Raw genomic sequence first — 15,581 nt, forward strand, 5'->3', positions numbered from 1 at the left:
GTATATATAATACAGTTATATTGTATAATAAAATTTGTTATGATTTATATAGAAATTTGTATATAAATATAGTATTTCTTTGCATGACAGGCTTTGTACTTTATAGCACACCTTTCTCATATGCTAGATTCAATTTTTTTAGCCTTACTATACGAAGGAAAATTGCTCTTCTTTTACATATTAAATACTTTATATATACATTGTTTTATAAAATATTTAAGATACTGGGTGTTATTAACATATTGTTAATTAAAATATTGTTTATCGGAAATTTTTTGAAGAATTTATTCTCACGTCACCTTCCTATTATTTCGTAAGTGGAATGAAAAATTAATGAATATTTCTTTTTCGTATGATAAACAATATTATAATAGTTCAAAACAGCGTTTACTGTGTCAGTATCTATTTCCGTTGTGTATTCATTTTCAATTGCGTAATACAAAAGAAAAGCCTATTACGTGTTAAAACATGTACAGATATGCTAATTGCTAAATACGATTAATTTACATGGAATAAGGCTAGATATAAATAGTATAAAATAATATGAAGTTATTGTTTATTCATCCTGTTGTTCAAGTTTTGATATAAATCATTTAAAAGTCTGCACGTGTGTATTAGAATTACATGAGATACGCATTTCACATCGTGGTATTACGAATTTAATAGATATTTTTGATATATGTGTGCAAAGTGAGGCATTCCAGGGCTAAAAAATTGAAACACGAGCCTAAGAAACGGCGTGTTTACAACGGGGCCGAGTATGCAGATTACCCCCATGAGCCGTTAGGCGAGTGATGGTAAGCGTACTCGGTCTCGTCGTAAACGCCTTGTTTCTTCTGGCGAGTGACTTAATTAAGCCCTGTGAATGCCTCAGTTAGGACATATTTATCGAACAATATTTTTTGTAACGACTGCTTTCAAAGTTCAATAGAGAGAAATTATTCATTTACAAAGAAATGTTGTAATTGGCTTAACTATATTAGTTACCAAAAACTTTTAATCAATCCATAATAGGGTTACATTTTAAATAAAGATGTCATGTGTAACATTTTTAGCAGCAGATACTAGGTCTGGAGGCGTACAAGGTCTCGTTAATTCATTCATTGTACACGTGGATTTTTAAACAACTTTTTTTTTTAATTTTAATTAAACATAGTTACCAAAATTTTCATTCCCGCACGGTCAATCGGTTGGAAAGTACTACTTTCCCGCACACTACTATAGTAACAACCATAGTTACTACATAGTTACCATCATCACGGGAATATGCGACTTTACGGTTGCTAAACAAGGCTAAAAAATTAAACTTTGAAAGCAGGAGTTACAAAAGTATATTTCACAATGATTTGTTTAATATTAATGCGCCATTATTTTAATGAACAAACTTTATTTTGTTTGTTAATAAAACCAATTATATGTTAAGAATATGTTTACATTTATTTTATTTTATATTAAGTCATATATGCTTAAAAATTTTAATGCGAGAATTGCGTTTGGTGAGCAACGAGTTGCTCAACACTGATTTAATGTATTTAGATATAAAAAAAAATTTTTTACTACGAATAAATATCCGTTTAAAATAGTAAATTTTTTGAATTGTTAATTAAATTAGATTTATGTTATTTAAATTTATTCTTAGCGTTAAATAAAAAGAGACAAAAGATTCGTACAAATCGCTCATATAAAAGCTTCATCGAGACTAACAGAGTTCATTTCGATAATATTGTTCTTGTCGACACATTCTAATAATATGACGTTAAAAGATTTTGACGATGATGCGATTGTCATCTCTGGAATATCTGGAAAATTTCCAAAGAGTGATAATATCAACGAGTTAATAGAAAATCTATTTAATGGAAAAGATTGCGTGTCATCGGATCATACAAGATGGAAATTCAGTAAGTACAAAAAAATTCATTTCTACCTAAAACTATTAACCTGTTTACCGGGTAGTTGGCTTTTTAATTACGTAGCTATTTTTATGATTTTTTTATTATTTATTTATTCTTTATTATTATTTATGCTTAAAATAAATTAGAAGACTATGAAATATATATTTTCTCGTTTAATTATTATTTATTATTAAACGAGATTATTATGTTTATTATTAAAGTCGAACAAAGCACATAAGTCTGTTTAATGTATATACATATATACAATAATTAATAAAAACAAGTAATGATTGATTTTGTTAAAGCAAAATAAATTGGTCTGAATAACAAGTCAAGTAAAAAAGAGCTTAGCTGGGAACTTTTTAAGCAATATGTTTGGAGTATTTATACGTCCCGCCCGGTTAACAGGTTAAAATTATTAAATATGAAGAATATTGGTATTAGTGATCCATCGAATATATGATTATTTGTCAGATAATGCCAGAGTTCCAGCGCGTATTGGGACGATGTCACAGATAGGAAAATTTGATAACCTTTCTTTTGGAGTACATGCAAAACAGGCACATTTTATTGACCCGGCATCAAGAATGGCAACCGAAATAACGTTCGAAGCGATAACTGACGCTGGAATAAATCCCGTCGAGTTACGAAGCATGAAAACAAATGTTTACGGAGCAACGAATTTAGGCGAGACAGATAAAGGTCTGTTCTTCGCCAAAATGGAGGTAATTAAAAGGTAATGAAATAAATAATTCGCCATTATTTTCATATTTGTCATTATTATCATAGCAAACTGGACATAATCTTATGGGCAGCTCCCGCGCTATGATATCAAACCGAACTTCCTTTTGTTTGGATTTTATTGGCTCAAGCTGTACTATGGATTCGGATTGTGCATCTTCTGGAGTGGGTATACAAAAAGCATACGAAGACTTAAAGTGTAAAATTTGTGATTACGCGATCATTGTTAGTGGAATTACAATATTGCATCCACAAATATCATACCACTTGTCAAACTTAGGTAAAATCAAAGAATACAATTATCATTTGACAATGTTGATCTTTTTGTTAAAAGAAATAAAAGAAAAACAAATTTATAGGATTGTTGTCACCTGACGGAATGAATAGATCTTTTGACGAGAAAGCTAGTGGATTCTCAAGAAGCGAGTCGATAGGAGCGATTTTTCTTCAAAGAGCTAAAAACGCAAAGCGGATTTACGCCGAGATTGTTAATATCCTTACAATGTACGGTGATAATATTCCAAGAAACGCTTGTCTATATCCCACAGCAGAATTCCAAGCTGAAATAATGAAACAAACTTTAACACGTTGCGGTTTGAAACCGACCGATATAAATTATATCGAAGCCGATGGAACAGCGGTCAAATCAATGGATCGCGAAGAACTGAAAGCGATAGATTCAATTTATGGGGAAAATCGCAATCCATTAAATCCACTCTTAATAGGATCGATCAAATCAAACATTGGTCATACAATGAACATGAATGTAGTAAATTCTATCATAAAGGTAAATTATTCTTGACTCAAGTGTAATTGGTGTTTAAGTTGTAGGTACCACTACAACTATTATTACATAGTATCAATTTGTAGGTACTAATTGCCATGGAGACGGGAGTTATACCTCCGAATCTTCATTACGACGAACCTCCGAAAGATGCGAAATGCCTTCAAGATGGACGAGTAAAAGTTGTTACAAAACCAACACCTTGGGTAAACGGCGATTATGCTGCAGTAAACACAGCTTCTTTAAATGGTTCCTTTTCTCACATTATTCTAAAGCGTAATTCTAAAGAGAAAAAAAAGAGAGACCTTACGTCAAATAATATGCCTAGACTTTATGTAATTTCTTGTAGAAGTCAGAAAATGATATCATCAATCTTTAACGTTGTAAGTATTTTTCAGATTTACCATCAATTACTGACCAGATCATAGTAATAATGTATGTATGCTTATAGTTGCAGCAAAATAAAGGAGATGACGACCTGGCTCAATTATTAAATGATATTACCAAGAAACCATTTATGCATTCTCTTTATTCTGGATATATAATAATTCCAGAATCGGAAGAAGCCAATCCAGAACAATCGATAAAGTTTATTCAAAGTAATTCCCGACCGATCTGGTTCGTCTTTTCGGGGATGGGATCTCAATGGACTGGAATGGGTATTTTGATAGAAATATATATAAATAAGATGTTAGATTGTGTATAAAATATTGTCGCGATTTTAGGTGAATCGTTGATGAAGATACCAGTATTTGCCGAAGCAATCAAAAAATGTGATGCAGTTTTAAAACCTCGAGGTTACGATATTGTGCATATTATTTGTGACAAAGATCCAAAAATATACGACAATATGATCAATTGTTTTTTGGGAATCGCAGCTATACAAGTAATTGTATTTGTATGGATATTATCTTTTATATTTTGTTTATTGTTTAGGCTTATTTTTTATAATTATTATGTAGATTGGTTTAGTCGATATTTTATACGCCGTTGGTGTGCAACCAAATTATATGATTGGACATTCGGTCGGTGAGCTGGGTTGTTCTTACGCGGATGGTTGCTTTACAGCTGAGGAAATGATTTTATGTGCTCTCTCTCGAGGTTTGGCTTCTGTAGAAAGTGAACTAATACATGGAACGATGGCTGCAATCGGTCTTGGTTATCAACAAGTTAGACATCTTTGTCCCAAAGACATTGACGTTGCTTGTCATAATGGTCCTGGAAGTTCTACCATAAGTGGACCTACCGAATCCGTAAATGCTTTTGTCCAACAATTAAAGGTAATGCTTAATTATTAAATTAAATCTAATAGATAATATGAATAATATAAGCTTTGAAGAATATCATTAACAATTTTTATTTTTAGAGTAATGGAATATTTGCTAAAACCGTGCCAACTAATAATATTGCTTACCATAGTCGTTACATTGCCCCTGCTGGTCCAAAATTGTTGGAATACTTAAAGAAAGTTATCCCTCGACCAAAAAAACGCAGTAAACGTTGGATAAGCACGTCTGTTTCAGAAAACGAGTGGGATTTGATGAAACCTCGTTTTTCCTCGGCGGAATATCATACGAATAATCTCCTTAATTCTGTTTTATTCGAAGAAGTATTAAAAATGATACCAAATGATGCTGTAACCATTGAAATTTCTCCTCATGGCTTATTACAGGCAATTTTGAGAACATCATTGCCCAGCGGTATCATTAATTTAGCATTAACAAAACGGAACCACAAGGACAATACAATGTTAATTTTATCCGCGTTAGGAAAACTTTATAATTTAGGGTATCCCATAACGCCAAGAAAGCTTTATCCAAAAATTTCATATCCTGTTTCTAGAGGAACACCGTCAATTTCTTCTCATATCAGATGGGAACATAGTATCGATTGGTTAGTATATATGTTTTTGTTAATATTAAATATTTACTTTTGTTCGTATTAAATATTAGGTCTACCGTAACATTCTGTCCGTTCATAACAAACATTAGTTCAATTTTTTGTGACAAGGGGTAAAGCTCCATTTCTTAAAATAGAATATACAAATTGACCTAATACTTCTAAACACATCTTACAAATAAATATATTTTTCTACTGATTTGATAGGTACTTGAGCACATCTCTAACTCGTACGATGCAACAAATTGGTGAACGTTTGTTTACCTTGAATTTGAAATCAGACGAATACAAGTTTCTACAAGATTTTCAGATTAACGATGATGTCATCATACCCCCAGCTGTCTATTTGAAGCTACTTACGAATATGTACTCAAATTTAACACTGAATAAGACTGACAAATCTTTAACGCTCCAGAATATTGTTATTTGCAATAAACTACTAAAAGCACCTAGAAACGGCAAAATAAGTTTTAGGATTATGATTTTTCAAGGTTAAAATTGCAATTTATTTATAAGTGATATCTTTAAAAATTATTTTCAAAGATAAAAATTATTCAAAATAATGTACGTTTTTTAGGTTCGGGAGCATTTGAAATAAGCAGCAATGAAGAATTAATAGCTTCTGGAATAATAGGCTTAACAGAAACTGAGAGAATAGATATTTCTGATATCATTTTACAAAAAGAAGAGAAAACAATTTTATCCAAAGAAGATATTTACACGAATCTTCTTTTACGCGGTTACAAGTATGGAGAATCTTACAATATTATTAGGGGACTTTCTAGATCATGTTCCAATGGTACGCTCGAATGTAACAATGATTGGAGATTATTATTAGAAGGATTAATTCAAGTGCATATCATTAACAGTGGGAATAATAAAAATATTTTGATTCCGACTAAGATTAAAAAACTCATTATTGACGTGGATCAATTGAAGGATCAAATACAAAATAAAAACGGTAATACCTTTCAAGTTTATTAATTAATTATGCTTATTTATCTAAATATTCAAGATTTTTCTTTTTTTTTAGTATTACCGGTGAAGTTTGAAAAAGTGATAAACATGATAGTTTGTCCAGGAATTACTATGACTGGAATCAATTTAAAAGAAATAGTAGTTGACTACATCTCTTGGGAAACAGTCGTGAATGAACTTAAATTTATTCAGAATATAAAGAAAACGGATATTGACGACGTCATTTTGAAAGAAGAAGAAGAAAAATTAAAAAGAACAGTTGTCGTTAAAAACCAAGAAAATTGTATCGATCAACTAACGATCTCTTTACGAGATTCTAAATATGACAATGTGATATTTTTGGTTAGCACTATTATCCAAAATGATGTATTTGAGATACTTGAAGCTATAAAACGAGAGCCAGGGTATAAGAAACTTCAAATTTTTGACCTACAAGACTCAACAGCACCGAAATTCTCGCTTCAAAATGAGTTCTATAAATCGCAAATAAAATTAAATCTTCGTGAAAACGTCTTATTGCCCAACGGCGTATGGGGCACGTACAAATGGACCCCATTGTCAATGAAATCGTCTAGTTACTCTTCGCGTTGGCAAGCAAAAATGGATTTATCAGGTTCATTAGAATGGATGGAAGAGTTACCATTGACTAAAGGAAGAAATGAAAGTGTCGTTAAAGTAAAGTATGCTGCATTCGACTTAAATATTTACGAGCACTGCTTAAAAAATAATCTCAATTTAGAATCACAAATATCTATGACAGAATATTCAGGAAAGGACGAACTAGGTCGTAGAGTAATGGGACTAGTTGATAGTTTCACCATAAGTAATGAAATTTTATCTCATCCAGATTTAACTTGGATTATTCCAGACACTTTGAGCTTAGAAGAAGCTGCTACAATTCCCCAAGCTTATTTTGCAGCTTTTTGTATTTTGCATTTGGATAGGTATGAATCTGATCAAATAAAAACTGTATTAATACATTACGGTGCTAGCGACGTAGGACAAGCTTTCATCAATTTATCTTTATCGTATAATTTGGATGTTTATACTACTTACGAAACGGAAGAAGAAAAACGAGTCATCGAATCGATGCAGTCACGTTTACCACAATCTCATATTATTGATGTTAAAGAATATAGAATTTATATTAAGAAAATTACGAACAACGAAGGGTTAGATTTAGTAATTGCTAACTATTCTATCTTGAACGATGTAGAATCTTGTTTGGACATTGTTAAAGATAGAAAATATTTGGTAGTGATTTACAATTCTAAAGAGATTTATTACAAACCGATACCACTAAATCATTTTTTGCGATTCATAAGTATGCACAGCTACTGTTTACAAAACCTTTTTAAGTTGCCACAAAAAAGGATAAGAAAAATAGCGGAATTAATGAGAAAAGCTCTGCAAGCGGGTACAATAAAGCCAATTGTATCACGAAGAATTAATCTTCATGGAACAACGGAAGAAACAAACGTAGAGGCTTGTCAAAGTTATGGAAAAGTAATTGATTATTTATTCAGTTCGTTTGAAAAATGTATAATCTTACAAATAATGTATTTTTCTGCAGGTCCTGATAAATTTGGTAGAAGAAAAAAAGTCTTTAATTTGATCCCTCAATATTATTTCCGTAATGACAAATGTTACTTCGTCGTTGAGGGTTTCAATACTTTTGGTAAAATACTGATCGACTGGATGATCGAACAAGGAGTTAAAAAATTATTCTTAGTTTCTAATAAGACAATCCAAGATCGTGAAAATTGGGTCCCTAAATGGCGCGATAGTGGTGCAACGGTTGTTGTTCGTGACGAAGTTGATACAACGAGCCTCAGTGATTTGCTTAAAGAAGCTTCTTCTCTTTCTAAAATCGAAGCTATCTTCGATTTACAGAGAACGGCGATTAATTTATCTAATTATTCATTGGAGCATTCCAAAATCACCAAAATTCTCGATAAAGAAAGTAGAAACCTTTGTTCGACGAATATGAAATTCTTCCTTTTCTCCTCAATTGATTTTCAGCAAGATGATTTAAGAGATCCCATTGTAGAAAAATTATGCTATCAAAGAAAAGAATCTGGGCTTCATGGATTATTTATTCTACTACCTAATTTGATTCCAAATACACCTACGGATACTCGATCGAAGAATGCATATTACAACAAATTGTCGTCAATTTTACAACGATTAAGTGTTTTACTTAGCGCAAATGCAACAGTAATAGCTGTTCACCATAAAATAAAAGATAATTGTGACGATATCATCGATCTGGAAACTATCGAGGAGGTTATTCATTTTTTTTATTAATATTATTATTATTATTTTTAAGTTATGCATTTGAAATTCATCCGTTTTGCAAATCAAACTAATTCATTGTAATCAAAAACGATGCTTACGATTTTATTATTTTATTTCTTTTTTATTTCCTTTAATAAAATATTTCTATAGGAAAAAGAACTTGATTTGCAAAATGACGAATTTGAAGTGAATCAAAACCTGTATATATAAAAGTTTTATTATCTTATTTATAATTATGTTTAATATTATTTAGGATGATATAATCGAACTGGATCCACAAGAAGAAATGCGTCGGTTCGAGGAATATTTGTACTGTGACACAGCATGAAAATTCTATGAGAATAATAGAAGAATATTTGTAGCAATATTAAGTATATATATAGTATATACTACATATATATTATATAAAAATATTAATTATTAAATTAGCATAAGTACCTTGTACAGGTAGACCTTCTATAATACGGCATCATATAACACATTTTCGTTTCAAAAAACCTTTGTACAACATTGTTTTTCTACAGCTGCGGCAAGGCTTGCCGTTTTAAAAATACAGTGTTGCGGAAAGTATTTCTAATCTCTTTTTCTACCCCTCTTTTCTGTAATGGATCTGGACCTTATACAACACGGTTTCACACTACACGGCATTATCTAGGAACATATCTACCGTGTTATAGAAGGGTTATCTGTATATCATATTTATACCTTAAAATACGGTGATGGGAATGCTAAGACAAAAATAATGTTACCCGAAACTTTTGCATGTAACGATGCCAATTGTGTGACGTGTAATAAAAACATTATGAGATAAAACAGAAATTTAGTCGAATTATCATCGAGAAAATGATCTAAATAATTTCATTAACCTGTCGGTAATTATCTATAAGTCTATAAGATAAATACCATCTACTACCCCAATCGACTTGTAAGTAAAATAGGAACTTACATTTTTTAAAGGATGGGGAAGTACAAAGTCCATTTTTCGTTTAACTAAAATCATTAAATATCAAAGAATATAATATTTTTGAAGTGAAAACTCCTTAAGAATGGGTGTGATTTGAATAAATGAAACGTGGCCATATAGTGGGAAAACGAAACCGCGATCTAGTGGAGGAAAGAAACGGCCTTATTACTACGTAAGAAGAGAAAAAGATATAAACATATCATTATTTATATATAATTATTATTGAAGTGAAAACTTCTTTAGAATGGGAGTGATCTGAAAAGTAAATAAACGCGGTCGGTAGGAAACGGAGCTATGTAACGAAGCTATGAAACGGCTGCTATACTAAATAATGAGAGAGAAAGAGACAAACATATAGGATTTAGCTTGCGAGAGAATGAGACGGAATATAGCTACACAATTTTTCCTATTCTCGGTCTCCTCTTTGTGCTATGCTTCGTAGTTATCGCTCCTGGTTGTATATGTGTGTGTTTCTGTGCGACTGCATACTACAAAGAGTGGACACATATTATTCCCAAACTCGAAATATTTGTAGGTAGGAGCGATAGAATGGTAGAAGAATAAACAGAGATAAGCACGTAGGTATGCGACAAAAGTATAAGGTCCAAACGAACCGACGGTCGAAATAAATAAAGAAGATGCGTGGTCTGTTTTTTTTACCAAACGTGTCATTTCTTTTCTATTTAAAAATGTTTTTATTTTATTGAAAAATTTATATTAAATTATTTATTTCGCAAATATTATTATACTTAACAATTATGAAATATATAGAATAAAATAATTGTATTGTCTGCATTATTTTACAAAAAAAAAATTGATTATCAGATACATGAGAGAAAAAGAATTAGACAACATTGTAGAATGTTTTTCTTATAAATATCCAAAGACATGTTTTTTAATTATAATGTTTGCGTATTTAGAAAATTTTACTAATTTTTTAATAAAATAGAAAAGTTTTTAAATAGAAGAAGTTAGGCACGTGACAAAAACAAATAAACCTTATTTACTTTATATTTTCAATAAAAATACAATAATATAACTTATATTACAAATATAGAAAAAAAATTAACTAAATAAATTTTTAAAAAAATTTTTAATATTATAAAATAAAACAACGGAAATGATAAATAAATATTAAAATCGTTGCAATTCAAAACTTGATGAAACGAAAAAAGTACGACCAGAATTGTTTCCTTTTTTTACAGCATCTTCAGGTATTAGTTGCAACACATAGTCCAGTCAAAATAGCCCTGAAATCGGGTTTTTGAGCTATACGGCTGAAAAAATATGGAAATTATCAGAAAAATGCGTACAAAACTGTGGGCAAAGTAAAAAAGTTCTCAACCACCGGGAAAGGGGTGAAAAAAATTAAAAACTACCCCAAAATACGATTTTTGGATTATATGTTGAAAATATCAAAAAAAATTTTAAATAAAAGTTGTAGAGCATAAAATTTTAAGCCTATCTCTCTCAGACCATTTTTCCCCTAAAACGCACCCTTTCACCCCTACGACGGTTCAAAGTACTCAAAAAATGAAAATTCAATAAAAAATATAAAAATTGGACTTTTTTAATTTTTTTTTTTTTTAATTATCTTTAAAAAATTACAAAGAACAATCGTAGGGAAACAAAAAATTTTTTTTTTTATCCCTTCTATTAAAAATCAAGGGGTGAAAACGGTTTTTGCTCGATATTTCGCTTAAAACGGGTTATTTAAAAAAAATTTCTTTTTCATATGAATTTTAAATTTATTTTTTAAATTTTGGTGCTGAATTTATATTTATAAATATTTACCTGTAGGAAATATCCCAATTTAAAGACAGGTAATTACTCCCTTAGTCCTACGACTTTGTAGAAAGAAACAGAAAATGAAGCTATCCTGCTCTTACTCATTGTGACGTAGGTCGCCATGGCACGCATGCGCAAACTCTTAACTTATATGCGTGCAAGAGAGATAGACAACCTATGCTAGCTTCGTCCAAATGTAAACAGTATAACACGATAGAACACTTTTTCTTAAATATATTCTCTTTTTCTTCTATATTCTCTATAGCTCGAGAGTCTCGCGCGCATCTGTGACAGCATGATAGATTTTTGAAAATATCTCAAAAAGTAAGCGAGATAAAGCGATTTTGTATTCATTATGTTTTGTAGACAATTTTATTTGCTACAAAAAAGGTCCAGTACTAAAATATTATATCTTCCTTACTTTTCGAGATATATTTAAAAAAATATGATTACTCTCTTACCTGATACTTTTTATTAAGTTTCACCACTGACAAGGACAGCGCAAGGTCTTGCCCTCTCGGATTTTGTTCAAATTTTGCAGGATGATAGATTCTTCTTACCTTTTTACGAATATATAGTGTTATAGGAGCCACTACTCAATAATTTTTGAGATATTTACCATTAAAAATGCTTATGATGCTATCTAGTGTTTAAATTTTCTTCTGAAGTAAGCAATGGTATATAATAGGTTTAGGATAATGACAACGATTCGTTCTAATAGTGGGCCGAGTCTTTTAGGGTTCGAATCTTGGGAGGTAAATTTTTTTTTTTTCTATTTTTATACGTAAAGATACATAATAAAGTTTAAATAAGTTGAAAATGAAATGTCCTAAATGACTAGAAACCTTATAAGAGTTTTTTTTTTTTATTAGCATTTGTATATGTTCTCAATTCTCACTATTTTCAAAATATGAAAAAAAAATTTTTTGTTTCCCTACGATTGTTCTTTGTAGTTTTTTAAAGATAATTAAAAAAAAAAAAATTAAAAAAGTCCAATTTTTATATTTTTTATTGAATTTTCATTTTTTGAGTACTTTGAACCGTCGTAGGGGTGAAAGGGTGCGTTTTAGGGGAAAAATGGTCTGAGAGAGATAGGCTTAAAATTTTATGCTCTACAACTTTTATTTAAAATTTTTTTTGATATTTTCAACATATAATCCAAAAATCGTATTTTGGGGTAGTTTTTAATTTTTTTTCACCCCTTTCCCGGTGGTTGAGAACTTTTTTACTTTGCCCACAGTTTTGTACGCATTTTTCTGATAATTTCCATATTTTTTCAGCCGTATAGCTCAAAAACCCGATTTCAGGGCTATTTTGACTGGACTAACAAAAAGAAATACTTATGTGAGTTAACCCATAATAAAGGTATCTCACATTCACAGAAAGTGTGAAAAGTGTAAGAGAAAAAAAATGCATCTACCTGAGTTTCAAAAAAAAGTATATTATATTTACTTAGGTTAAGACAGGGTATCTTTCCACCGACAAACATTCTGCAATTTTGGGTTTGTATTTATGACTAGCGCATTCGATATTCTATCTTTATTATTATTATTATTAATTGGCGTTAGGAACTCGAAAGTTCATTGCCGCAAATACCAAATCCCGCCATTGTTCCCGTCCCTGAGCACGATCCTTCCATTCGCGGTCTTCATATCTTATTTCTTTCAGATTCCTTTCTAATATTATCTTTGATGTTCTATCTTCATGGGTACAATTTTGAAATGTTAGTTTTTGTCAGCTACCTACTCCCAAGGTTGGATCATTTCCATGAGAACAAAATTATAAAAAACAAAGAAAGTCCGTTGAAATTTGATCTATATTCCTAATATTTATTATCAGCTCGATAGTATTCATGCCTATAGTTTTGCAAAGAATATGGGCGTGTTGTCATCATTCCTACTCACTTCTCAAATCCTTTTGTTAAAGATATTTTACTCTGTATATTATAAAATTATAAAATACATCAGAGAAAAAAATAGGCAACACTGTAGAAAACATTAGAAGCAGATGAGAAACTCCATTCGGAAGCAAGTAAATTACTGTTACATTTTTCTTTTCCTTCTTCATAGAATATATTCGATTCATTAAGATTTAAATAAGTCTATTGAATTTCATATTTATATGTTTTTATAAAAAATATACAAAGACTTGTATTGACCCAGGAATACAAAAAAATTATATTATAATTGTAATATATTTACGTAATAAAAAATTTATGTTAATTTTTTAATCAAATAAAAACATTTTTAAAACAGGTTGAACGCCCAGCATGAATTGGTGGAGTTTAACACGGGTCCCAAATTCGAAACTCGTTGTTTACACAGTTCGATAAACTGAGAGAGCGATACGATTCAATACGTTCTTTAGATATTTCGTTTTTCAGATCTTTATTTAGTCGGGAGTATTTAGAAAGATAAGTTTGTGGTCCAAAGAATAAAGACGAAATATGTTATAAATACTAAGGGTCTCGCAGTGTGACGCAGGCTACAGAGTTGAAAAAACATTTCTAGATAATATCTTTATTAGATCTCTCATTGCATTTTATCAGAACCTTCGTTCAGTCCAGCAGTATTTTCCATATGTTTTTCGTAACGTCTTTATTTCATCTATCCTAAAATGTTTGTTATATAGCACAAGAATGTAGATGAAAACGGGAAATAGAAAACCATACTTATATATAACATACAGACAGTTTTAAGAGTAAGATAATTGTAGGATTTATTTATTATATTATTATTACTATATATAATAAAGGTCACCGGTATGGTCTCTGGGTGGAATAGCTGATAAAAAGTGCACTTTTCACAATTCAAGCAATAAAAACGGAATGCTGAAGGGATTAGTAGGATGTTTATCAAAGGAAATATAATTCGTCAGAAATTAGGTAAAGATAAATAAACCTTTTTTTGAAACTCAGGTATAAAATTTTTGTTGTTAGTATGGTTTTCTATTTCCCGTTTTCATCTACATTCTTGTGCTATATAACAAACATTTTAGGATAGATGAAATAAAGACGTTACGAAAAACATATGGAAAATACTGCTGGACTGAACGAAGGTTCTGGTTAAATGCAATGAAAGATCTAATAAAGATATTATCTAGAAATGTTTTTTCAACTCTGTAGTCTGCGCCACACTGCGAAACCCTTATTATTTATAACATATTTCGTCTTTATTCTTTGGACCACAAACTTATCTTTCTAAATACTCTCGTCTAAATAAAGATCTGAACAACGAAAAATCTAAAAAATACATTGAATCGTATCGCTCTCTCAGCTTATCGAACTGTGTACACTACGAGTCTTAAATTTCAGCCCCGTGGTAAAGTCCAGGGATTCACGCTGGGCGTTCAACATCTTAAAAATGTTTTTATTTTATTGAAAAATTAGTATAAGTTCCTTAAATACGCAAATATCACAATTTATACTGTAATTTTCACATATGCATAAGTCAGTACATCTCTTTCGATATTTTTCATAAAAACATATAAAAATCAAATTTAATAGACATATTTTGTCATTATGCATCAAATATATTTTATAAAGAAGCAAAATAAAAATGTGACAGCAATTTACTTGCTTTTGAATGGAATTTGTCAGCTGCTCCTTAATTATTCCACAGTATTCTCTAATTCTTTTTCTCTGATGTATCTGGTAATCATTCTTTTTTTGTAAAATATTTCAAACAATACATTATTAATTATAATATTTACGAAAAAAATTTAATACCAATATATTTTTAAATAAAATAGAAACATTTTGAAATAAAAAAGATATGACACGTTTGGTAAAAAAAAAACTATAGACATGAATATTATCGCATAGATAATAAAGATTATGAATATAGATCAAATTTTAACGGATCTTTCCTATTTTTTTATAATTCTATTCCCATGAAAAGGAACCGACCTTGGGATGTAGGTAGCTGACAAAAACTAACATTTTCAAAATTCTATCCATCAAGATGGAATGCCGAATGTGATAGCCATAGATAAAAACACAAATGATAGAATGTTTGTCAGTGGAAGAATACCCTCTGTCCTAACCTAAGTAAATATAATATATCCTTTTCTGTAACTCAGATAGATGATAGTCTTTCTGTGAATTAGAGATATCCTTATGGGTTAGCAAATAAAAGAATTTTTTTTGTTGCTACTAATTCCTTTAGATGCTTGAAAAAGAACAGAACAATTTTTGTCGTATTTTTCTCGTTTCATCGAGTTTTGAATTACAACGATT

The 15,581-nt window shown here is 30.4% G+C and overlaps 2 protein-coding genes across 2 annotated transcripts; both read left to right on the plus strand.

Annotated features, from left to right (window-relative positions):
- Positions 1-1,733: 1,733 nt before the first annotated feature.
- LOC107073662 (fatty acid synthase-like) lies at positions 1,734-7,977 on the plus strand. The gene is made up of 13 exons (XM_089172340.1): positions 1,734-1,898; positions 2,367-2,617; positions 2,682-2,913; positions 2,993-3,420; positions 3,504-3,800; positions 3,869-4,076; positions 4,143-4,303; positions 4,380-4,697; positions 4,784-5,310; positions 5,524-5,807; positions 5,894-6,277; positions 6,350-7,800; positions 7,868-7,977. The coding sequence occupies exons 1-13, from the start codon at positions 1,751-1,753 to the stop codon at positions 7,907-7,909; spliced, it is 4,731 nt and encodes a 1,576-aa protein (XP_089028466.1). The 5' UTR covers positions 1,734-1,750; the 3' UTR covers positions 7,910-7,977.
- Positions 7,906-9,404, plus strand: LOC149033675 (uncharacterized). The gene is made up of 2 exons (XM_089172344.1): positions 7,906-8,580; positions 8,846-9,404. The coding sequence occupies exons 1-2, from the start codon at positions 7,993-7,995 to the stop codon at positions 8,918-8,920; spliced, it is 663 nt and encodes a 220-aa protein (XP_089028470.1). The 5' UTR covers positions 7,906-7,992; the 3' UTR covers positions 8,921-9,404.
- Positions 9,405-15,581: the final 6,177 nt, after the last annotated feature.

The sequence above is a fragment of the Polistes dominula genome, unplaced genomic scaffold (genome assembly GCF_049000335.1).
Source record: "Polistes dominula isolate Pdom_NZ unplaced genomic scaffold, Pdom_raw_medaka contig_28, whole genome shotgun sequence".
Lineage (NCBI taxonomy): Eukaryota > Metazoa > Arthropoda > Insecta > Hymenoptera > Vespidae > Polistes > Polistes dominula.